Source organism: Humulus lupulus, chromosome 8 (genome assembly GCF_963169125.1).
Source record: "Humulus lupulus chromosome 8, drHumLupu1.1, whole genome shotgun sequence".
Taxonomy (NCBI): Eukaryota; Viridiplantae; Streptophyta; class Magnoliopsida; order Rosales; family Cannabaceae; genus Humulus; species Humulus lupulus.
In genome coordinates, this window is record NC_084800.1 from 21,760,919 (window position 1) to 21,785,881 (window position 24,963).

Here is a 24,963-nt window from a genome sequence, read left to right on the forward strand (position 1 = left end):
TTTCTGATGTTTCTTATTTCTTTGAATTTCGAAATACATATATTTATATATATATATATATATGTATACATCGCTTTTAGTATATAATTATAACCTCTATAGCTAGTTAATTAAACAATTGAAGTATTATTAACAACAAATAACACAAATTTTATACTAACATTTTTGGTCCCTATACATATATATATTTGTTATGTAAAAACAACGTGCAATAAAAATAATATATAATGTATGTTTGCTTAATTTTATTTAAAAAATGTATTTATTTATGTTTATTATATATTTTTTTAATTGTCATATAAATTTTAATTAAATAAATAATGTCATATATTATAAAAAATAACATAAACATAATAAAAAAATTAAACCAAAAACTACCTATAGATTTTTAAAAAAAAAAAAATATGATAAATTTTATTTAAAAGAAAAAACTGTTAAACCAAGTATCTATTGGATACACATTTTTTATATATAAAAATATGGTGTATTTTAGTAATAAAATTAAATACCTTTTTCTAATTTTCTTTTAAAAATAATACCTATGAATTTAAAAAGTTTATTTGATTAAATTTAAATTTTTTTTAAAACCAACAAATATAAATAAATATTACTTAATTAATGGCTAAATCAATTAAAATAAGTAATTTCTCATTTAAAAAACCATACGACAAAAATCAATCAGAAAATATATGTATTTATATCTTATTTCACTATTACAGATGTTTGGATAAACAAAATTTGTTAAATGACAAAATAAATAATTAATATAAAAAAAAAAAGAATAAATTTAAGCAAATAAATATTTTTCAGTTATCATTTTAAAACATAATTGGTAGATGTATTTAAATACTTTAATATGAAATTTTAAAATATGTGATGAGAAATTATTATGGCTCATTTATTATTATTTATCTTATTTATTATATGAATTTTTTATTTTTTATTTATTTACCTTTTATAGATTACTTTAAAAATAACGTGTTAAAAAATAATAAAAAAATGTTAAACTTAATAGAAATAAAAAATTTCTGATAAACGCACATGTTTAATATATAAATATATTTGAAAACAAAATAAAAGGAAGAATAAGATTATTATTACATTATATATATATATATAGAAGAGGAGTCGATAATTATTATTATTAATTTTTAAAGATATATAGTGTTTAATTTTTTTGTCTTAAAAAAATTGAATTTAATATTTAATAGGATTGATAATATATACATGGATCAAAATTAGTTTATTATTATTGTCAGATTAAAAGATTTTGAATTTTTTTTAATCGATGGTTATGTAGTATAAAGACATTTTTACTCAAAATAAATATTTGATGGAGCTTTTAATAATATTGACGTCAAAACCATCTTTAATAAGCATCAATGTGACGCATTACATCGATACATTATAAAGATTTTTACCGACGTCTTTATTGGAGTAATTAGTACGAGAGGCATATATGATATAAACTTGATTGTGATCGTATATTTACTTGATTGATCTATATTCATAGAAAATTGAAAGAAAAAAAATCATATACTAAGTAATATAAAGTAAGAGTAATTAAATTAATATTGTTCGTATACTCAATTATGCAAAAAAATTAATTGATACAAAATTGAAGAAAGAAAAGATTATTGTCTCACACCAATGATATACATAATAAGATAATAATTTTTTATTTAAATTTCTCTAACAATATTAAAATTTCCCATGCTAATTGGCTAATTCTTCTAGTCTACATACTCTTTATAACATAGCTTAAACAAGAGCATTAATTAATATTGTCTCTTTTTTCTTATTTTATGTAAAATAATTAATGATTAGTGGACATAGAATAAATATTGAAAATTAAAAGAGAAGAACACCCTGGAACAAAATAATAGCCGATATATTTCTAAGGTCCCACAGTAATTATTTTGGGGGATACCGTAATATATATTTAAATGTGCGTCCGTGTAAAATGGTTTAATTATAGCAATTAATTTGTCGAACTAGTTTACCCAACATAGTGAGTGAAAATGATCGATATATATTTATATATATATATATAAATGTGACCCCACCCCACCCTCCATGCCATCCCATCTCATCTCATGACCCATCCCATCTGGTTATTATTACAGCTCAGTTTATATACTGGAATCTCGTCAGACTAGCTGCGACTGGACCAAAAGTTCAAAACTCTGCTGTTATCTTTGAATGTATACGAAGGCAAAGGAACACTCTACAATTCTTATTGTCGATCGATATATTTATATGCTTGTCATCGATTTTTCCAGCTAGCACCTTAATGGTACTTATGATTATATTACAATTTAATAAGTAGAATTATATACAAATCACTGTGCTATTTAGATGTATTACCTAGTACGTAGCTATATTAATTTACCAACTGCCTCGTGGGCATATGTATCGTTGGTAAATTTAAATGAGAAATTTCACATTCTGTGCATTATACATCATTGAGGGTGCAAATTAAAAAAATGTGAGTCATTTTAAAGATTTCAACATAATGTCATTCTTTGACACTTTATCCAAAATATCTTTGTGATTTTTCCCATCACTTTTCTCTTCTTTCTTCTTTCTTCCCCGTTTCCCTCTCTCTCCATTCACTCTCTCTCACCTCATGGCACCACCACCCATGGCAACGACAGCACCATCAACACCAGAAAAACTTCATAACTTCGGCCACCTTGTAGAGGTAAACACAATATTCCCAAAGAAACATACATTTTGATGATTCTTTTAGTATAAATTTATGGGTATTTTTATCAAATATAATGATGTTTATTTCACTTAAGACACTAAATACTGCATTTTGAACAGATTTGAACATTATTTTTGGATTTTTTTTCAGATATGAAATTCAGAAATATGCAGAAATTCGATATTGCTCGATGGTGCTCAATGTCAACTCGATGGGGCCTTCAAAATCAAGATTTTCATGAAAAAATGAGTATTATCGATAGTGGTTCGATTGTGGCTCGATGATGCTTGATGGTGCCCAATGTGATTCTTGCAAGTGGCATAATTTTTTACTCGAGTGTCTGTTTGGGGTGATTTTTTTTTATTTTAGCTATTTTTTCAAGATCTACACATTTGATATGTTCATATGCACATTTGAGAAGTTTAAAAATTGAAAACATACCAAAACATGTCTTAAACATGAAGTATGTTTGCATTTTTTTTAGTGTTACACTTCAAAAATGTGCATATGAGCATGTCAAACGTGTAAATCTTGAAAAAAATACCCAAAAAAAATCACTATAATCGGACATCTGAGTGAAAAATTATGTCTATTACAAGAATCGAATCGAGCACCATTAAGCTACCATCGAGCAAAGTCGTTTTTTCATGAAAAAATCATAATTTTGAAGGCCCCTTCGAGCTGGCATTGAGCATCATTGAACCACCATCGAGCAATGTTGAATTTTTGCAGATTTCAGAGTTTCAGATCTGAAAAAAATCACAAAAAAAAACTCAAAAATCATGTCCAAATATGTTCGAAATGCACTATTTAGTGTGGTGATGGTGTTGGAAGTGTCATGAGGTGAGAGAGAGTGAACCGAGAGAGAGAGGGAAGAGAGAAGTGAGAAGTGAGAAGGAAAAATGGCAAGAGTATTTTGAGTAAAGTGCCAAAAAGTTGCATTATTTTGAAATCTTTAATATGTCTAGTATTTTTTTTAATTAATACCCTCTATATGAAGCATAGAAAGTGAAATTTCCCATTTAAATTAATCATATCAAAGTTGTGATGATATGTACAATTTAGACTATTCAGAATAATGCAAAGAGATAATGTCATGAAAGGATTTCTTTCATCCAAATTAATAAATTTAATGTGTAACCTAAAAGCATGATAAGTAGGGACAGATCAACTTATTTAGAAAAATAATATATGTCCCAAAAAATTATATTTTGCGTTTTCCTTCAATCAAAAGTCTGTCTTCATCCATGTTGTTGAACTAGTCCATGAATCGTTTATCTTAAAAATATATTAAAGTAGAGAAACCCCAAAAATTAGACCATAAAAATTTAATATCATAAAAAACAAAATACTCATTTCATATTTTTGATAATCAAACTTTTGATATTAATTGTCAAAATTAGAACAATAGAGTCTAAGAAGGCAGCGCTTGAACTAGAAATCCACATATTTGAACCCAATTAAGTCCTACTATAAAGACTAAAGACTTGAGTGACCTATAAGCTAATTGAAAGAAACAAGTATGATTTCTCAGTCACAGAAATGCAAATGAATTGAAATAGTCGATATATAAATATAGGGAACAACTACAACGTATTCTTTCTTTTTTGCAACACCGGTGTATCATTTTTCTATTTCGGCACCTGAATAGATATAATCCCAAAAAAATTTATATGACGGTGTACATTGTAGGTATTTAGAATATCCTGCAAATTTTGAAGAAATTCTGAATAGTTTACGAAGCCGAAAACAGAGTTCAAACTGTCAAATTTTACACGCGTACACAAAAAAATAGGCACGCGTGTAACAAATAGCTTAAACCTTGTTTCGATACCATAATTTATTCAAAATTTCTTGAAATTTTGTAAGATGTTCTAGATATCTATAATGTACACCATCATATAAAAAAAATTGAGATTATAACTATTCATGTGCCGAAATAGAAAAAGGATGCACCGGTGTTACAAAAAAATGGGATGAAATGTAGTCGCTCTTTATAAATATATATTTATGTTGATAATTTTATAATAATTAATGCAATAGTATTAGATTAAAGAGATTAGATTAGTGTCAACTGAAGCTGGGACAGGGACCTAAGGTCAAATTTTCTTCTTCATTGAACAAACAAATATTTAAAGGCACTAAAAAATAATAGAATTAGGCAAGGAACTGAACTCCTAGAACAAGCCCCACGTTCTGATCATATATGTATTCTCAGTGGGATACATGTATTTATATTCCATTTGTCCATATCATCATTAACTAATAATCCATTTATTAATATTAAATTGATCAGTTCCTCCACGTACAAAGAATCTAATTTAGACTTTGTTCTCTCTACACATAAATATATATATATATATGGATAACAACTATCCTTAATTAATTTCACCAGTTTCAAAATTATGTGTATTATATTGGCAGTTAATTGATTTTATAATGCAGATTAGCTTTTTTAGAGATGTGTTAATTGTTCAACAATTAATTACAAATTAAATTGCTTAAAGAAGGTATGATTCGTGTACCCTAAGCTGAATCTGTTTCTAGTATTGTACATGCACTGTTACTTTGGTGTTTATCTATGTAGAGCTAGAGTACACTAAATAATAAAATAGAATAAATTGTGCCTAAAATACTTAATATTTTTAAAATGCTATACTTTTATACCTAATTTTTTTTTGCAGTAAATATACTCAATATCTTCAAAATGTTGCAATTTTATATCACTTTTTTCAGTAAATATACTAAATATTTTTAAAATGTTGCATTTTTACACTTTCTTTATTATTATTTTGAGGAATAATAAAAAATATTTTTTTTTAAATTTATATTATTTTCCCTTTTTTATTATTCATCATAATAATTATTTTAAATTAATAAAAAATGATTTAAAATAATTAAAAAAATATTTTCCCATCAATTTAAAATGTAAGTTTTTTAAGAAAGTAAAGGAAAAATATAATTTTTAATTATTTTGATTAATTTTAATATATTAAATTATTTTGTATTATTTTGAGAAAAAAATAAGAAAGATAAAATAATTTAAAGTTGAAAATATAATCTATTTTTCTTTCACTTTTTTATTATTTCTCAAAATAATAAAAAAAAATAGGTATAAAAGTGCAACATTTTAAAAATATTGAGTATACTTACCTCAAAAAAAAATTAGGTATAAAAGTGCAATATAGTGAAGACATTAAATATATTTACTACAAAAAAAAATTAAGTGTAAAAGTGTAATATTTTGAAAACATTAAGTATTTTAGCCACAATTTACTCTAAAAAAAATATATAAATCAGATATACACTGTTGTCTGTGTTTTCGCCGAAGGACACGTGGACAGGACGTGTGTCTCTTCAAGTGAGGCCACGCCCCGAGGGTCAGTCCTCGAAGGGTGGATATCTCGGCTAGAGGCTACGTCCCTCAGATAAAGTTAGGGCACAAACGTCTCTCCGAGGCCATGCCCCGAGAACTGGTCAGTAGTCCTCAATTTCCTTACAATAGTTGTCTTCCAGGTCAAGGATCTTGTCCTCAGGACCTAGAAGGCTAGCTAGGTGTCAACTGATGCAGGTTTGCAACGTCAGAGGATCTCCTGACAACCTTTTTGGCGATCCGTCCTTATTGTTGTCAATTGTACGATTCAACAATCCGCATTCCCACTACGCCGCTTGACAAGGAAATACATGTGGCGTACCCTAACGGTACCAGGGGCGTGTTCTCCACAAAATATGTAACTCTCTGAAGTGGGCCCCGCGTTTATCGCCTGGGCTGTGGTCTCTAGTTAATGCAGCCCAATGCATTAAAATAGTATTAATACCCCCAATAACGGGAGGAATTGGTATTAATGAGCCCAGTGTGTATTAATTGTAAATGATTAGTAATTAATGACTCCAACTTCTATAAATAGGGTTGTGGATCTTATTGTAAAGGGTTCGAATTATATATAGAAAGAAAGTCTTGTTCTCAAAGCAATATAAATGCTTCTTGAGAAACTTCATTGGAGATTGCCTAAACAAACTTCCAATACCAAAGACTAGTAGACTATGACTATTTTATAGCCTAAACAAACTTCCAATACCAGAGACTAGTAGACTATGACTATTTTATAGCCTGAACAACGTAAAAAAAATGTTGTCTTCTTGTTATTTATTTCTCTAACCTCTCATATTTAAGTTGATAGAGAAAAAGATACTCAACATGCATAAATATATATACATATAATACTATAATTATAACAAAGTAATAATCATATTAACATACCTAAACTCCCCTAAATAAACATACCCCTAAACATTGTAATATGATTAATAAAATTATTAACGGATGGATGCATACGTATATAACATCGTTTATTTTTTTTTTGAAAGGATAATCTTCGTATATATAACATCGTTAACTTTTGGGAGATTTATATCCGGCCCTATCAAATATTTAAGTGTCTAATCAGTGTTCACATTTTTTAACACATTAACTATTAACCTTTTTTTCCCTCAATTTTTTTTATGAAAGTCTTCTCTTGTCACATCATTGTCTAAAAATAATAATATATATATATAGGTTTATACATATTTAGAATATGGAAATTGCTTTTTTGTTACTTGCTGATGTTGTAATTTGATAAATTATTTTTTTAATTTTGTGATTTGTAAAATAGTTCAAATAAGTTACTAAATTTGATTTTGATGAACAAAAAATTGAATATAACAACACAATTTTTAGGCTGAATAACTGTATTTTTATTCTGAGTTGTTAGTTTAATGAATTATTTGTGATTTTAGTTCAAAAAAATTTAATCAAAATCGAATTTAGAGGTCTATTTGAACTATTTTAAAAAATACAGAGTCCAAAAAATAATTTATCAAAACACAAAGTCAAATTAGCTCTAAAAAATCATAAACCCGATATATATAACAACGAATAAACAGCAAGATTCAATTTTTAAATAAAATAATGTTATAACATAAGAATAGATACAAATATATTGTTTTGTAAATATTTTAAAATTATACATACTATACATATGAAAATAATTGGAAGTGCGCAGGAAATACTTTAAAGGGTCTTGACTATATATATTAGCGTTTTTAGTATATCAAAAACAACAAAAATATTTAAATAAATTATGTCATTTTAATTATTTGGTTAGATACAAATATATTTGAGATGTGATTTGAATCCATTAGGAATCTTTTGCTACGAACAAGGCTAATTGTATTTGTCGGACTGTCTACTTGCAGTGAATATAAGATGTTCATATAAAAAACATATAGAAATAGAATACAAGTACTTAACTATGGGCGTTTACAATTCGTTGCACGAGGTCAATTTTTTATTTATATTAATTAATTCTTATTAGTCAAGAGCTTACCAAATTGGACTTATTGCAAAAGCAGTAACATCAATTTAGAGTAATGTTTCAGCAACAGAATATGAAACATATATAAACAATGAGTATATATAATACATCTATTTATTTAAATAATGTTACTTTTAAATATAATTTCGCGATTCTTTAAACATACATTTATTATGATATAATTGAATTAGTCAAATCAATCAACATTATATAATTTAACAATTAGACAAAATATACGAGTCTGTCATCTTTCTATGATTTTGGCTTCTACGGTTGTTGTGAGATCAATCAGTTAGTTTCATTTATGATATAACTAATTTTCGAGAAGATTTGTGAACTAATAATTCATAGTCATTATCCTTCCCAAATAATAATAATAATAATAATTTATTACACTTAATATATATTTTCAGTTATAAACATTTAGCATCAACCATGTTCATGAACCTCAATCAATATAAAATATATATATATATCAAACCTTAATTAGTTAATTCTGACGTTCCCATTAATTAATTCATGTATTATACATATTTGACGGTCTGCTCCATTGTTATATGCGTTAGAACCTGCAATTAATAATAAAGTAAATTGATCTTTAAAATATATCTATATAAAGTGTCAAAATCCAATTAATTTATTTATAAGAACATGACTCATCCTATAATTAGTTTTGAGATCAAATTAATCTTACAAAAATCTTAGCATTTTTTGCGCAATAATTTTAATTATTTGAATTATAATTTTTATCTAATACCAATTAATTTCAGTACATAAATAATATGATAATGTTCTCAAATAATAAAAACAACAATTATGATGTCTACATACAAATGACCAAAACAAAATCAAATTTGGTCGAGCATATATATAATTAAGGTAGGACTATAATAATGTATATTTTTGTACACTACCACGGCGAATCATACATTTTTACATACGTGGATCTGAATTTTTTTACATGATAGTGTTCATTATAATCTAAGCTAATATTTTGTAAATTTTTAAAAAAATATGAATAATTTAGAATGCAAAAAATAAAGTTGAAAATAATATATATTTGACGATCTGAAAGTTGGAACCTTGTTTCGACATTTCAAATTATTCAATTTATCTTAAAAAATTTGCAAAAAGTTTATTGTGGCTACAATAAACAATATCATGTAAAAAAAACTAGAATTATAACTCATGCGGGTGTGTAAAAATATACAATCCATAGTGCATAAAAAACATACACATTGTAGGCATGCTCTATATAATGAGGATGAGCGCCATTTGAAGTTAGCTAGTGATTAAGTGTGTGGAAGAGGGAAAGAATTAAAATCCTTGCTGTATAAAAAAATACTAGAAACAAATTATTGGTTTCTTTAAAAAAAATCAAACAAAGAAAACAACAACACATGCAATCCGGATTAATTAAAATAAGATCGAATTTGATCATGTATGCATTAATCAGAGAGGAAAATATAAACAAAATAAATTTACATATTCTGTTTGTTCGTAACCTGATATTGGTCCATATAAGTACCACAATATATATACTTGGCACATGGAATATTTCTAACAAATATGTAATAAGTACCAGACAGTGTGCTATCATTTTTTGATTTTATGTTACTTTCTTTTTAAAGAAAACAAACTACACATGGATGGCTTCTATTTTTCTTATTATTATTTTTTTTGCTTTGATTGGAAAATTAGTTTCAATTTTAAAGATATAAACATAGTTTGTGGTTTAAACACAAGCTACAATAGAAGTACTAATAGTGTAGCTCTTCCAGCTACAGCTAGGCCAGGCCCCCTTACCTAGAAGTAAGTGGGACTCAAAAAAAAAAAAATTAAAGCACGAATTTTATTTTTTTAGAAATAGAAATATTTTATTCAACAAAAAATATATAATTATATTTCTTTATTTTTATATTTAATTCATAGGGTTGTAAAGTATATTTTGTGCCCTGGCTGGCTTCTTTTTTCCTATTATTATAAAAAGTTATAAAACCACACAGTTTAGTTTCATTCTCTCATGTTAGATATATTCTATCTCTCTCTTTCTCTCGATATCTCCTGAATTATGCTCAAACATGACCATGGCATTATTATGTGCGAACACAAATAGTTATTTACTATAATATACTATGATTTTAATTTAAAATGATTAAAAAGTGGATATAATTAAAATGGATACTAAAATATCTCATGTAATAATGCATAGAAAGTTAATACATAACAATTTGAGAATATTGTTTTTATGTATAATATATTAGAGATTCAGTTTTACAGATAACACGACCCACAGTTTGTTCACAATTACGTGTCGAATGGGACTTGTGATAGTTAATCAGAAATATTTATATATATTTCAAGAATCTCATGATGAAGGCATTCCTATAAAAAAAAATTCTTCTTTATTGTTGATTAACTTTTTATATGGAATTTGAAATTTAGGATTTATATTATTTATTGATTGAACAATTTTTTAGAGTAATGGGCTTATTCAATTTTTTTTTTTTAAATAAACTAGTTTGAATTTTGATAAAAAATTTGGTAGGAAACAAGCCCTGCTGGTTGGTTGGGCTCTTTTGTATTCTCAATCTGTAAACAGCTTTCAGCACGATTTTTTTTATAACCGTATATATTGTAGTTATTTATAGCATCTTATAAATTTTCAGAAAATTCTGAATAATTTACAGTACCGAAAACTAGTTTAAAAATAGGTTGTTGCACGCATGACTAATTTTTTTATGCGCATGAAAAATAGCGGGTCTGTTTGGTAAAATTTTTGTTTTTGAATTTTTTAAACACAAAAATGAAAATATTATTTTATTTTTGTTTTTTATTTTAAAAAAATAAAAATATGTTTGGTAACTATTTTTGTTTTTTGTTTTTAAAAACAAAAAATAATAAACGTGTTTGATAACTTTTATTTTTTATTTTTTGTTTAACAATATGATGTGTTAATTTGAAGAAGAGAAGAAAAAAATGAAAACTGTTTAAAAAAAATTTGAAAGTGAAAAATTTTGGTTTTCAAAATTTAATAAATTGTAATTAAAATTTAAAAAAATAATAAATAAAAATAGAGTTATCAAACATATTTAATGTATAATTTTCAAATTTTTAATTAATTAAATAAAAAATTATTTTTTTAAGTATTACCAAACAGCCCCAGCATGTTGTAACATTGTTTTTGGCACTGTAAATTATTTAAAATTTTCTAAAAATTTACAAAATCATCTAAATAATTATAATATACATGATCATAAAAAAATAATCACGATGAAAATTATTCACATTCCGAAAAATAAAAAAACCTTACTCATAAAACTCTTTTTAGAGGCCTTACCGTATAATCTTCCAAAAATTTATATTATAATAAATTAGATGTAAAAAAATAATAATTATATTAGAGTTTATTTTGTAATGAAGCTGATATTAGAAGGAAAGAGACAGAGGGCGTAAATTGCGGGAGATGACGCGATATTAACTGACTAACAACGGTAAACTGCGGGCGAAAACCTGTGGAGTCCACCACGTGTCACTCAAGCAATAAATTAAATAATAATAATAAAAAAGGAAGATTCTTTTGCAATAAGAACCGACAAACCAACAGGATCACATGGTAGAAGGTGAAATAGGCCCCCACGTTTTTTTATTTATTGACTCTCTGAAATGTTGACTTCTACTAGAGCAACTCGACACGTGGGCCCCACTCTCTCTCTTTTGCTTTCATTCTTCTTATACACACGAGCACTCCTCACTATCCTTTCCACTGCTTGCTCCCCCACCGCTTTACTCCTGGACACTCTACTATGTACTAATCCATTCATCTTGTTTGTTATTTTATTGGAAGAAAAAAAAATTAGCAATTGTGTTGTGAATTTAAATTGTAGTTTTCCTTCTCTAAATTATTTTGAACATAAAATTAAGAAGGTAATTTGTGTTTGGACTTTTTAGCATAAATGTCTCGAAATTTTATATACCTAATAATTCGATCTCTAAGAAACTTTTTCGACAATTAAATATTTGACTATATAAAAAACAATAACAATTAATTAATTTTTTTTAACAATTTTTAAAAAAATTATGAGTAATTTGATATTTTTCTAAACTGAATTAAGAATTTAAAAAAATAATACCTTAATGGATAGTGTTTCTAAATTGAAAAACTGAATAACCGAACATCAAAAAACTTAGAAAACGTTTATATTAAAATATTTTTATATATATTTTATACTAAAATAAAAAAATAATATTGTGATTGTAATAAAACTTTAATTCAATCAAAATTGAACCTAAGTGATTAAAAAAAGATTAAGATTAAGGGTCTGATGGGACCAATAATGTAGGGCGTAGCGAAACTTGTGATTGTGCAAGACAGAGGATTATAAGCGGTGATGAATAGAGTAAAAAGAAGGGTGAGGAAACAAGGAAAGGCGACCGCGGGCCCAAACTCTCAAGCATTCAAATCAGACACACGCGCTTCTTTCATATATATTGTCTGTTACTTACGTGGACGATGACTCGCCACGTGTCGGAAGAAGAGTGGTTCAATCATTTCGCCCAAAATCAAATTAATATCTCCCCTTCCTTAACTCCCCCAATCCTAATATATAACCCACAAACCCAACCAACAGTTGGTCACCTCCAAACTTTTTCTTATTCCCAAAATCTCACAACCAATAAAAAAGAAAAAAAATGTCAGCTGAAAACGGAAACCACTCGTCGTCGGAATCAGACTCCGTCGAGCTCAATTTTGAAGAGACGAAATTGACCTTAGGGTTGCCGGGTGAGACACGTGGCACCAAACGTGTATTCTCCAAGACCATTGATCTTAATCTTGAGGATGATGATGGAGTTGTTGTGGATGAATCGAGCTCTGTATCAAAACCTCCGCCATCAAAGTAAGATCGATACACAGTTCTTTATATGTATATCTATATAGTATAATATATATTCATATATAAATGTGTGACTAATAATGGAAATGAATGAAATATATAAATAGGGCACAAGTGGTGGGGTGGCCGCCGGTGAGAGGGGCGAGAATGAACGTTATGAAGAAGTGTAAATTGGTAAAGGTGGGGTTAGATGGAGCTCCATTTCTAAGAAAAGTGGATCTTCAGATGTACCAAAGCTATCACCACCTTTTAATTGCTCTTCAGGGCATGTTTTCCAGCTGCTTAACCATCCGTAAGTTTTTTTTTTAAAAAGTAATAGGAATTTATATATATATATATATATGTGTGTGTGTGTGTGTGTGTGTGTGTGATTTTAATGAATTTATTTGATTTAATTGTTAACAGGTAATTATGTGAATGAAAGAAAGCTTATGGACCCAGTAAATGGAATGGAATATGTACCTACTTACGAGGACAAAGATGGTGATTGGATGCTTGTTGGAGATGTTCCATGGAAGTAAGTCATAAAAACAAAACATACAACTCTTTTCACTTTATTTTTTGTTTTTTTTTTCTTCAAAATTATATGAAATATATTTATAGAAACGTGTTACTAATCTTTTTTCTGAACAGGATGTTTGTTGACTCATGCAAGCGACTAAGATTGATGAAAAGCTCAGAAGCAATTGGACTAAGGTAATTATAACTTTAATTATATAACATATAATCTTGTTATTGTATATCGATGTAAGTTATAATATGGTATAATTGATAAAAATATTAATATGTGCATATTTATGTTATGTTTTTGCAGCTCCAAAGAGCTCGACCTCCAAAATTTAGAAGGCCGGAGTTGAATTGATATATTATATATAAAAACAAAATGATCGAGCTACATCACAATCACATGATGATCATGTACAGAGGCGGCTTTTGTTTTTATGGTTTTTCATTAATACCAAATATATTAAATATATATATAAATACCACTCAATCTATTGGTTGGGTGGGAGGAGAGTTTTGTTTATTGTTAATTAGGACAAAATAAATAAGAGAAGCTTTGTGTAATTGTTGTTTGTCCCCATTAATGATCATGAATCATGATCAATTAATGGATTTATTAACCCACTTTGTTATTTTATTCGTTGTTTGACATGAATTGAAATTGTACTGTAATACTTGGAGACAGATTATACTCAACAAGATATACATGGAACAAGAATTTCTTTTTTCTTTTTTATGGGATGAATTTCTACTATTTAATTTTCCTGGTAAAATGTGATGTTGATTAAAAATGGAGAAGTTTACATAATTGCACAAAATATGGTAATAAATAGAGTTTCTATATCGTTCTTATTCCTTTTTTTTTTCTTCTTCTTATTCTCCTTCTGTTCATTCTTCTACATCGGGCTGATCTTGTTTTATTTTTAGATTTGGTTTTTTGTTTATTTGATTTCTTTTAAGAACTAGTTAGCATTGTCTTCTTCTTCTGCTGCAATGGTTATATTTAGCTTTGTTTTCAGATCTAGTTTCTTTTTTTTAGGCTCATTAAGTAACCAGTTACTACGACGATTTAGTATTGTTTTCAGATCTATATTTGTTTTAGATTTACCTGTAACCAGTTACCATCACGATGGGTTTAGGTTTTTTTTTGTTTAGATCTTATTTTAAATATTTTAACCTGACTAAGTAACCAGATACCATCTTTGATTTTCTTCCTTCTTCTTCTTAGTAAAGGTTGTTTTCATATCCGATTGGTTTTTTAGATGTGAATTTTTTTCCCCATATATGGTAAGTAACCAGTTATCTTCTTCATGCTTGTTTTTTTTAAAAAAAATTATAACTGATTTGCTCTTTAGATGTAAGATATGACAAAGTAATCAATTACCATTCAATTGTGATTTTGATAGGGATAACCAGTTACCACCTTCTTCTTCTTCTACTTCTCATATTTATTTTTACTGGCTTAATAATCAGTAATCAATCAACTATTATTTTGATAGGGATAACCGGTTACCATCTTCTTCTGAAGTCTATTTTTTTCGAACTAATTTTTTATTTCTAGATATGTGGCTTAGTAACCAGATACAATTCAGTTTGTTATTTTGATAGGGGTAACCAGTTACCACATCATTCTTCTTCTTTAGTGGTTATATTTTGATCTTGTTTTTTTTCTTCAAATCTGATAGTAACCAGTTACAATTCACTCTAGTACTTGCATGGCAAACACTAACAATCACTATCCTCATATTTTTTTATAAAAAATATATATATGAAAAAAAGAACAAATTTTTTTGTAAAACATGAATAATAATAAATATTATATTTATATTAAAAATATATCAATTAAAAAAGCGTTATATAAATTTTGTTTAATAAAATTATAATCAATGTTACTACAATATCCTCACAAAATTTTTACTAAAATTTCATACAATAAAATATGAAATTAATACTAAATTATTACAAAAATATGGGAAAAGAAACCCCATAAAAATGTAGAAAAACAGAAAATACCATATAAAATGCACAATATTTATCAAACTTTTAAAAAAATTCTCATATTTCATGTAAATTCCACTTAAAAATGTAACCTTTGCAGCCCATAAAAATGCTTTCTCTGGCCCAATTTGGGCTCTTGGCAATCCAGCTTTTTTAGTCTAGCAAGTAAGATCTCACATCCACCTCTTATTTTATCTTTCTAATCTTGTGCTAAAGTAGCAATGAATAATATAAGCAGTAAAGTAAAACGTAGACCAAATTTACAGTTAGAAATCTCGACTTTATAAATATAAGGAAAGAATTTCCTAGGCATCTTAATATATTTCTAAAAAAATATTTTATTACATATATATGAGAGAGTATTCCAACTTGGGACCATATAGAAATGTAATAAAAATGTTATTATAATAGTTCGCAAAAGGTGTGACTATTGGCACATATTTTTTTCTCCTTTCACTTTCCCCTTTTGATAATTATTGGGTAATTAATTAGTCATTTACCAACATAACTATGTGTAAATTGACATAAATATCCTCAAACAATTATAATTATAAACCCTAATTCTTAACACATCCTCTCAACATATTAGGTACAAACATTCAAAAAAGTTAGATCATCAATTTAAAAAATCAACTAAAAAAAATAAAAGGTAATAGATGAACAAAATATAGATATGAATATGGATGTAGATGTGGAGATGCTAATAATTTTTATTCTAATGATGTATTCATTTATTTTTGTATTTTATTGTTTGTAAACTTTGTATCATATGTATGAACTTTTTTATTGTATTTCATTCTTAAAATTGGGTATGATAACAACAAACCACTCAAGATTGACATCATTAAAAAAAATTAAATAAAAACATAAAAAGGAAAGAATTGTCATTAAGTCGTGAAAATGATATGAAGTCACTCATCATCATGGACATTTTACGTTAATGACAATGATTTAAGTTTTAGTTTTATTTAGGAGATAGTGGTTTTAATAATACTTGTATTATTTAGTGATAATAATATAAATAGCTCTGGGAATAAATTTTTATGGAAAATATTGTACTTATTCAAAATTTAAGAGAGGGTGTGAAAAGAACTTTTTTTTATTTTTAAATTTTAGGAAGTGTTTAATTAGAAAATGTGTGAGATGAGAAAAAAAAAGTGTATCAATAGTCACACCCATTGGCAAAATAATCTTCATATTTTTTTTAGCAATTAAGATTTTCTTATTAATGACAAATTTAAAGACTATGATACAAATTTACTACGAATTAAAATGAGAAAATTATTACAAATTCAATTATACAAAGTTAATTGTTGCTGGGATTGTTTGGCAAAGTACGTTTTTTTTAATAATTATTTTGCACAATGATATATCTTTTGAAATTCTTTGCAATTTGCTTTCTAGAAACACTCTCGACACCCTGTTACCATTTATATATTTAAGAACTTTTTGTTTTGTCGGGAAATATTTAAGAACTTTATTGTTGAGAAGAAAAAAGGTGGAAAGTCGTTTTGCTAATTTTGACAAATTCAAAAAACAACCATGCTAAAAACCCATTCTAAAATAGTGATTCACTGCCTCCAAATTCCAATATTTATAAAGTGTTACGACTCACTGGTCACACAATATAACATATATTGAAAAGGGTGTAAATGATTCTCTGTTTTTCCTATTCACTATACCATTTCATAATTGATGATTTCTTATATTACATACACGAGTACTTTTGTAATTTGTATAATTAGAAGGTTTAACTCAATGATACATGATGATATATACGATGCCTCAATCAGCCATGTCCCAACATTAAAAGCAATCATGTGGCAGTTCCACCTGCATATGTCTATGAAAGCTGGGCAATTATTTAATGCATTGTTGGATAGCGAAAGGGAACATAAGAATTTAAAGAAAAGAGACTTTCCTACTAACCACCAAAATTTAATGTGGTGGCCATCTCACAACTGCTTTCATTTGCTGGAAATTTACAATATCAACGGTTTCACTTTCCCAACAATATATATGATCACTCATTTAGTTGCAGAATACAGAGTCACAAGAAGAAAAGAAAAGAAAGAAAGAGATGGATACTGTTAGTGCACCACAACCACCACCCCAGCAAAAGATGTCATATACTGATCTTGTCAAGAAACGACAAGAGGAAAAAGGGTGTCTCTCTGCCTGGTATATAAATACGTATACATTTTTGTTTTACCATTTTTCATATAATTTAAGCTTGTTTTCTCTTTTCGTTTTCCATAGATATTCCATGTTGCTCATGAATGGAGACTTTATTCTGATGCAGGCTGTTTGTGCTGTCCTGTGGTTGTTGCTGTGAGTGTTGTTGTTGCTGCTCCGGTAAAGCCTGCTGTTGCTGTCATTAAGATATATTTACTTCTAGCTATCACAGCTGTAAGAACATAGGTTTTTTTATTCCTGGAATAAGGTTGTATTGATTTGATTTTATTCTTTAATGAGATGTCAAATAACAAAACATGATATCAAAATTTAAGTAATTTATATATTCTGACTACAAGGTACTTATTATGTCAAACAAAAGAAAAATATAACAATATATATATCATTTCCATTCTCTTACGCGGTACATTTACAGAAACTTTCCCCACAATGAACTTCAATTGGGAAATTTGACCCATCGGATTGAAGAATACAGAACCCAGATTTTTCTCATCTAGACTTTTTTCTTCAAGAACTACTTGAGGAGCTTCCACGTCTTGGTTGAAGCTCCTCAATTACTTGGAGTTTTTCAAAGTGAAATGCAAACTATGATACGAGCTTCCTGCACAATTGTAAAATAAATGTCTAAAAGAACAAAAGTATGCTGGGTTCATTCTTCAACTGAGAGGAGATTTCATATTTATTCCCTCTTCAACACCAGCCTCTCCTGCAAACTTCATCAGCAGAAAATAAAAAATTGGCTTCAGGGTAATCTTGATTTGAAGTTATGCATCATCATGTATTAGTTGCTAAGGATAGGGTTTCTCCCTTCATCAATTTCAATGAGGAGGTAACGTTTTGGATCTGATCCACTTGGTCCTTCAGAGTAAAGGGTGGGAAGATAAGCATAGTATGCTGGAAGATACCGTGAAACAAAATCTTTAACCTGCCAAATTATGCCCCAAATACTTCAGTTTCCATTATTAGTAATAGCCAGTTCTGTTAAGACGTGGTAAGTTCCAACAATCATCGGATAAACAAAAATGTATGAGTATGTCAACAAACTCTCCCACCTCTTCGTCAGACATTCCTGGTTTTCCTGCATCCCTCATGGCAATCTCTGCCTGCAAGTTCCAAAAGGTATAGGTGGGAATTGTGATAAGTAAAATGCAAATAATTATAGCAAGTCAGCACAAATCCCAACCTGCAAACGCCACTGGTAGACACAAGTTGGATCTTTAATCTTAATAACAATCCATGCCCCTACGAATTTGTCCCATGCATCATAATAAGCTTCAAGATTTTTGTTCACTGTCTCCAGCTGCGGAATCAAAATTCAGATTTTGAATCAGCACTGGGCACAAAACTAGCAACAGGCTCTCAAATATTCCATGTTCAATTACCTGAGGATCGACAGCCCTCACAACTTCCATTGGAACAGGCTTGAAACCAAGCATCCAGCCTTCAAACAGGATAACCTAAATGACCAGCCAAAGCACAAAATAAATTTTACATGAAATATTGCTTTCAAGAATTTCAACAATGGTAATAAAAACTAATCGTATTGATGGAACTTGGATAAGTGCACTACTAACATTCACATGGTCATTCTCTAGATGAGTAAAATTGTCGTGAGAATAAACAAATTTCATATTGCTCTTTAAACTGAAGTACTCATACCGAAAGTGGCCCCTCAACCTCTGGCCATGTTGAAGGATCAGCTCTGTCCCCCTTCCCACTATATGCAGACTGCAAAAGAATTTGTGATCAGCAACTTTGGGCTTCAATTTGTTCAAGAAACAAACAAATTGCACTCTATTGTCCTAACCTTGTCATATCTGGGCAACTTCATCTTTGTACCTGAATGCCACAATTTTTAAATAATAAGACATACTAAACATGCATCCTTTCAAAAAAAAAAAATTAAACTAATATTTTTGAGTTTATTTCAATTTTTACGCTTCCATGTCCTATATACAACTCATTTTTCCCAATTAACAAAGGGACAAACCTAATCCAGAATATGAACCTTAAATGAAAATACCTATTAAACCGATCCCAACAATACCAGAAATTTAATAGAAAAATAAATGAAATGTGAAATTCTAAAGTAGTCTGCATTAAATTATGAGAACAACTCACCTTCTTTGCTCAATTTTTTTAGAGCCGTCAATGTTTCAACAGAGAACGGAAGATCATGGCTGCCAGCATTTCCACGATACTTGAAATGTGAAGGATTAGATTATAGAAATTCAGTATGTTGCAATCAACTCCATTGGTCCATAAATTGATTATAGAGAAAGTGTAGATTACTACCTCTAGAAGCGCATTTCCAGGATTCCCTTCCCTTAGTTTAGCCTACATTTAACACAATCTTGAATAAGAAAATGGAAACACAATCTTGAAGTGCAAAAGTCCTGAAACATTTACCTGGCCCTCTGCTGTCAAATAAAAGTCGTCAATGGATATTGTGGCAGATTTCCTGAGATTTGAAACTACTTCAGCAGTCCCACTATCAAATTTTTTAGAACTGTAAATAAAAGCTATAATTATATGCCTTACCTGCCAGTAATTTTAAAAAGATAATCAAGAGCAAAAACGAGTGTTGTCTTTCCACAACCTTGTGGTGCACTGAAACCAATCTGCAACACAGAAACTTTCAGCAAGCATATGATTAATTTAGCACGTATAACAGTGACGATGGTGGACTCCCCGACATTACCTTGAAAGCCTTTCAAAATATACCAGCAGAATGAGACCCAACAAAGTAATACTCAGAACAAGAAAAAAGGTAGTAGGCAGTAACAGTAGTAGGAGCTACAATATAAAAAGTCTTACCACTAAAGGAGGTATATCTTCTCCCTCCTTAAACCCGGACATGTGTTGGGAAATCTGATCTTCACACCATAAAAACACAGGTATATAATAGTGATAGAACCTCACTTTCTGATTATAATTAAGTTCAAATTCACTGAGCTGAAATAGTCGACACAAGTGCAAACCATAAGCCAACCACTTGTCAACGGACTCAGCTATTGAGTCTGGTGTAAAACCCATTTTTTCTAGCAAGGGACCTGAGCATATAAACTCATAAAGGTCTTGCACAGAAGAGACTTGTGCAGGCTTCGTGGGAAGCATAGAATATACCAGGCTCCGTCGCCTTTCATTGCCAGCAGCGGCATTGAGACATGTGGAACTTCCTTGCATCCATGAACATCCAGTGCCTGCAGTAGTCCCTGAAATATAGAAAGATAAAAGGTCAAGTTTGTAAAGGCAACCTATTTTTCAACCGCAGGCTAGATGTAGAGTAACACTAACTCTTCACTAATTTGACCCTATTAAAACATATTTGAGATAAACAATAATCTATCACAAGATCTTGAGATTACCCATGGTTGACCAATGTCATTGTCAACCTTATATTTGAAGCTTTCAAGAAAGAAGAAAATAAAGAAAAAGCCCCTTTCACAGACACCCTAAACAAGTGGGCAAATGTCACTCCTATACACTAAAACACAATTTTACTACTTTGAGCCATGGGTTTGTTCTGTATACTGCTTAAACCAATACAAACAAGTGGGTTTAGAATGATACACATTTTCAAAGCACTGCGACCAGCTAAGATCTTTGCTTCAATGTGTGGGTACATATATGAAAAAAAAACAAAAAACAAAAATGAAAAAGAAGTGCAAAAAGTTTAGGTCTACAGAACTTTAATTCGCAGAGCATAATTTATCCCGATATATATAAGGAATTATAAAAAAAAAATTATAGTTAGAGCATTTTGCCAACTTATATGAGTTTCTGTTGAAATTTATTTAAAATCTATCAGTGTAGGATTGAATTGTCAAGGAAAATAGAGAATTTACCGGATTGGGAGAGCTGCTTATCCACCGAAGACAAAGTTGGCTTATTGGGGACATAAAGAGAAGATGAAGAAGAAGACGATGGTAATTTACAATAGAGAGTTCCATTATCAAGAGAATTCTTAATTTTAAAATTAAGGAATGAAGAAGTTGGTGGCTGAGATATGATGTTGAAGGCAGCCATTGTTGAGCTTCACCAAGCTGAAATGCGGATAGAATTGATGGCAAACGGTTACGGTTGAAATTAATTCAAAAGAAAATCCTAGAAAATGCAAAGATTTTCTCAAAAGACTCTTGTCCAATCCATAATTATTACTACAAGTACACTTGTGGCGTTGTGTTGGAGTTGTGTTTGTTCATAAAAACAAATAATACTTTTTTATAAAAATAAATCTAAACTTATTTTTAAATGCGTTGGTAAGAAAAATATTATTATGGGAAAATTTAGTGGTATATCTATTGTCTGGTTATTATTCCTTATCCATTCTCAAGTCACCCTCAAAGGAAGTAATATTTCTACAAATAAATAATGAATTGATATATGAAAAAAAAATAGACAATAAATTTTTACAATCTAAGTTGATAAATATTTGTAGAAGAAGATGGTTGATAAATTATAAGTACATTTAAAACAAGTAAAATATATTATAATGAAGATAAACTTTGGATAACATGCCTCACCCACGTTGCTAAAGTTCTATGTGTCAGGATTAGTTAGGCATGCTTTTATGTTGTGTTTTAAGATGCAATTTTAGTCTTTTATTTGGTTTTGTGCGATATTATGTGAGTATTTATTGTGTTTTCAAGATTATGTGCGGTTATTAAGGAAATAGCTTGAAATTAGAGGAATATCGCTTAATTCTTGAAGAAATGATGTTAAACGGGGTAAGGAATGGAAACTGGGCAAAACCAGGAGATCAAATTGGTGATTTGGTGAAAATTTAGAATTAGAGCCGCAACTCTATGTTGTAGAGCCGCAGCCCTAAGAGTTACAGAGAAGAAAATGAAAGTCAGTCATAATTAGAGTTACAGCTCTATCAGACAGCGCTGCAGCGCTACATACTCTAGAGACAAAATCTGGAACCCGAAGCACATTAGAGCTGCGGCTCTACACAGCGCCGCAACGCCAGTCTGTACAAAAGCCGAATTTAGGGCATTTTTCAAGGGCAATTTTGTCCTTTCGCACAAAATAAATTAGGGACTATAAAAACTTTCTTAATGACATTTTAAGTGGAGATTAACCCTAGGAGACGGATAAAGGCATATTGTGGAGGATTGCAAGTGGAATCAAAGAACTCATTATAGTTTTTCTTCTTTTCTACTTTTAATATCTATATTTTGGATGCTTTTTAATTATTCTATGGTTATTATGAATTTTTTCATGAATTAAACTCTTTTTCTAGGGTGTTAATGAATTCTCCTGAAATTTTATTTTGAATTAAGGCAAATCTTATGATTTCTATTCTATCTTGTGATCTATTCCAATTTATGTTTAATGTTTGTGATTGACTGACTATCTATTACATGATTTATATGATTTTGATTCGAAATTTGAGAAGTGAGAATTGATTATTCTGTAATTGAATAGACATAGATTTCATTATAGGACGAGAGTACCTATTTGGTCTATATAGCTTTAGGGTTGTCTTACTTAATGCCTGTCTTATGTTCATTTATCACAGAGATGTAGAAAATTTACATAAGGTTGAGACTTGTATATCCTAGTACGAATATAAGTTATTTTTGTTGACCTGCTATCACGAGAGATAATTGAATAGTATAATTTGTGTTACTGAAATATAAAGTGGATGGTAGATGTAATTCCCCTAGTTCATTTAATTATTGAATTATTTTCCTTTGCTATCTTTTATTTCTACAATTACGTTCTTATTTCAATAGTTTTACTTAATTCTTATAATCAAATTATTGTTAACCAAATAGAATATTAGGATTAATAATTGGTACTTGGTAGCAGCTTTGTGGGTTCGACCTTTCTTACATTATATTACTTGTTAAACGAACGTGTATACTTGCGTATAAAAAACCCATAACACTGTAATGAGTCTCATTTATTAATTTTATAAGTATTTGGAGATGGTTGATAAATTATAAACCATATGTTACATTTAAAAGATGTAACAATATTTAAGACAAGTAAATATATTATAATGAAGATAAACTTTGGATAACATGTCCCGCGCACCTTGTTCAAGTTCACGAGTCTCATTTGTTAATTTTATAAGTATTTTACTTTATAGTTTGGATAAAGTTGTATTTTTTCTTGTCAAATCTTTTACATGTTCAAGCTTATATGTTCTTTTTATTAAGTATTTTCTAAAACTGCAAATCAATGAATTGCTCATTCACATTATTGGCATAAACGAGTTTATATAAGACTTTTTTTCGTTTATTTTTACATGTTCTCGTGATGATTAAGCATCTATTGCAGTATCACAATTTTGCATCTAATGGTCTCCACTTTTAACTCTAGAAGTAGTCGAGGCATATATTTGGCATTGAGACAAAACTTGTCTGGTGAAAGCAAACAAAATCACAATACAATCAAGTCTTTATTCTAGTAAGTTTGGTTGGTGACAGTAATGACTATTTGATGATTATATAGTAAGATGCCAAGATGCATCATTCAATTTTACTCAAAAAAAAATTTGCATCACTTAATGATGCCTCATTCCCAAGCCACGCCACGTTTATGTTTAAGTGGAGTTGAGACATTATGTTTTAAGAACTTAATGATAATAACAGAATAACTTTATCATGAGTACAATAAATGCTACAAGATGATTTCAATATAGTGTGAGTTTGTAGAAGTATTAAATCAATAACTAAGAATTCTTTAACTCCTTAATGAGAAGAGTTTGGCAACTTCATTTTTAAGGTCTTTGTTAGTTGGGGATTTCACATAAGCACCCAAAGTTGCTAACATAAGTGAACCAACTGGACTTGATTACTATGTTCATTATTTATACTCCTTTATTCTTTATGTGCATTATCTAAATCTCTTATTATATATACTCCTTTATTTATAACTAATTCATTTACTACGGCGATTTTATGTACCTTCCAGCTAACTTTTCGGTCTATTCATTGGTATCTCAGATCTTCCTAACATTACTCTCATTTTGGTCATTTTCTACCTCAGGTGAAACATAGTTTGACTAGGCACCAACCTAAACATAAGTTGTGTTTCTCATCTTCAATCTTTCTTAGGTCATGTACAATCTTTCATGTCTTGGGCACACCTACCTCCCTAAATATATTTTTAAATTAATAAAGTATAAAAATTTCACAAGTAAATTATAAATTGAACATGATTGGTTCCATCATTTGGATGATACTAAGAATTAGCAATGGAATGAAATGAAATGAAGTTTTGACAAAAGAATATTAGGATGAAATGGTTATGATACACAATTCCAATCATCATCACCATCTCATAA

General features: G+C 28.9%; 2 protein-coding genes and 1 long non-coding RNA gene across 3 annotated transcripts; 2 read left to right on the top strand and 1 right to left on the bottom strand.

Moving 5' to 3' along the window:
* The first annotated feature begins 12,424 nt into the window (after positions 1–12,424).
* Positions 12,425–14,202, top strand: LOC133796161 (auxin-responsive protein IAA17-like). The gene is made up of 5 exons (XM_062233644.1): positions 12,425–12,965; positions 13,070–13,254; positions 13,368–13,479; positions 13,596–13,658; positions 13,777–14,202. Exons 1-5 carry the CDS (start codon positions 12,760–12,762, stop codon positions 13,817–13,819), a joined length of 609 nt encoding a protein of 202 aa, XP_062089628.1. The 5' UTR covers positions 12,425–12,759; the 3' UTR covers positions 13,820–14,202.
* A 3,017-nt stretch (positions 14,203–17,219) lies between these two features.
* Positions 17,220–17,983, top strand: LOC133796163 (uncharacterized). The gene is made up of 2 exons (XR_009875417.1): positions 17,220–17,645; positions 17,767–17,983. It is a non-coding gene; the product is annotated as an uncharacterized LOC133796163 (long non-coding RNA).
* Positions 17,984–18,026: 43 nt separating this feature from the next.
* LOC133796160 (D-glycerate 3-kinase, chloroplastic) lies at positions 18,027–21,875 on the bottom strand. Its single transcript, XM_062233643.1, has 12 exons — positions 21,509–21,875; positions 20,478–20,875; positions 20,202–20,281; positions 20,070–20,121; positions 19,956–19,997; positions 19,782–19,860; positions 19,468–19,499; positions 19,320–19,388; positions 19,043–19,117; positions 18,844–18,960; positions 18,713–18,763; positions 18,027–18,585 (listed from the first exon to the last, which is right to left on the bottom strand). The coding sequence occupies exons 1-12, from the start codon at positions 21,687–21,689 to the stop codon at positions 18,442–18,444; spliced, it is 1,320 nt and encodes a 439-aa protein (XP_062089627.1). The 5' UTR covers positions 21,690–21,875; the 3' UTR covers positions 18,027–18,441.
* Positions 21,876–24,963: the final 3,088 nt, after the last annotated feature.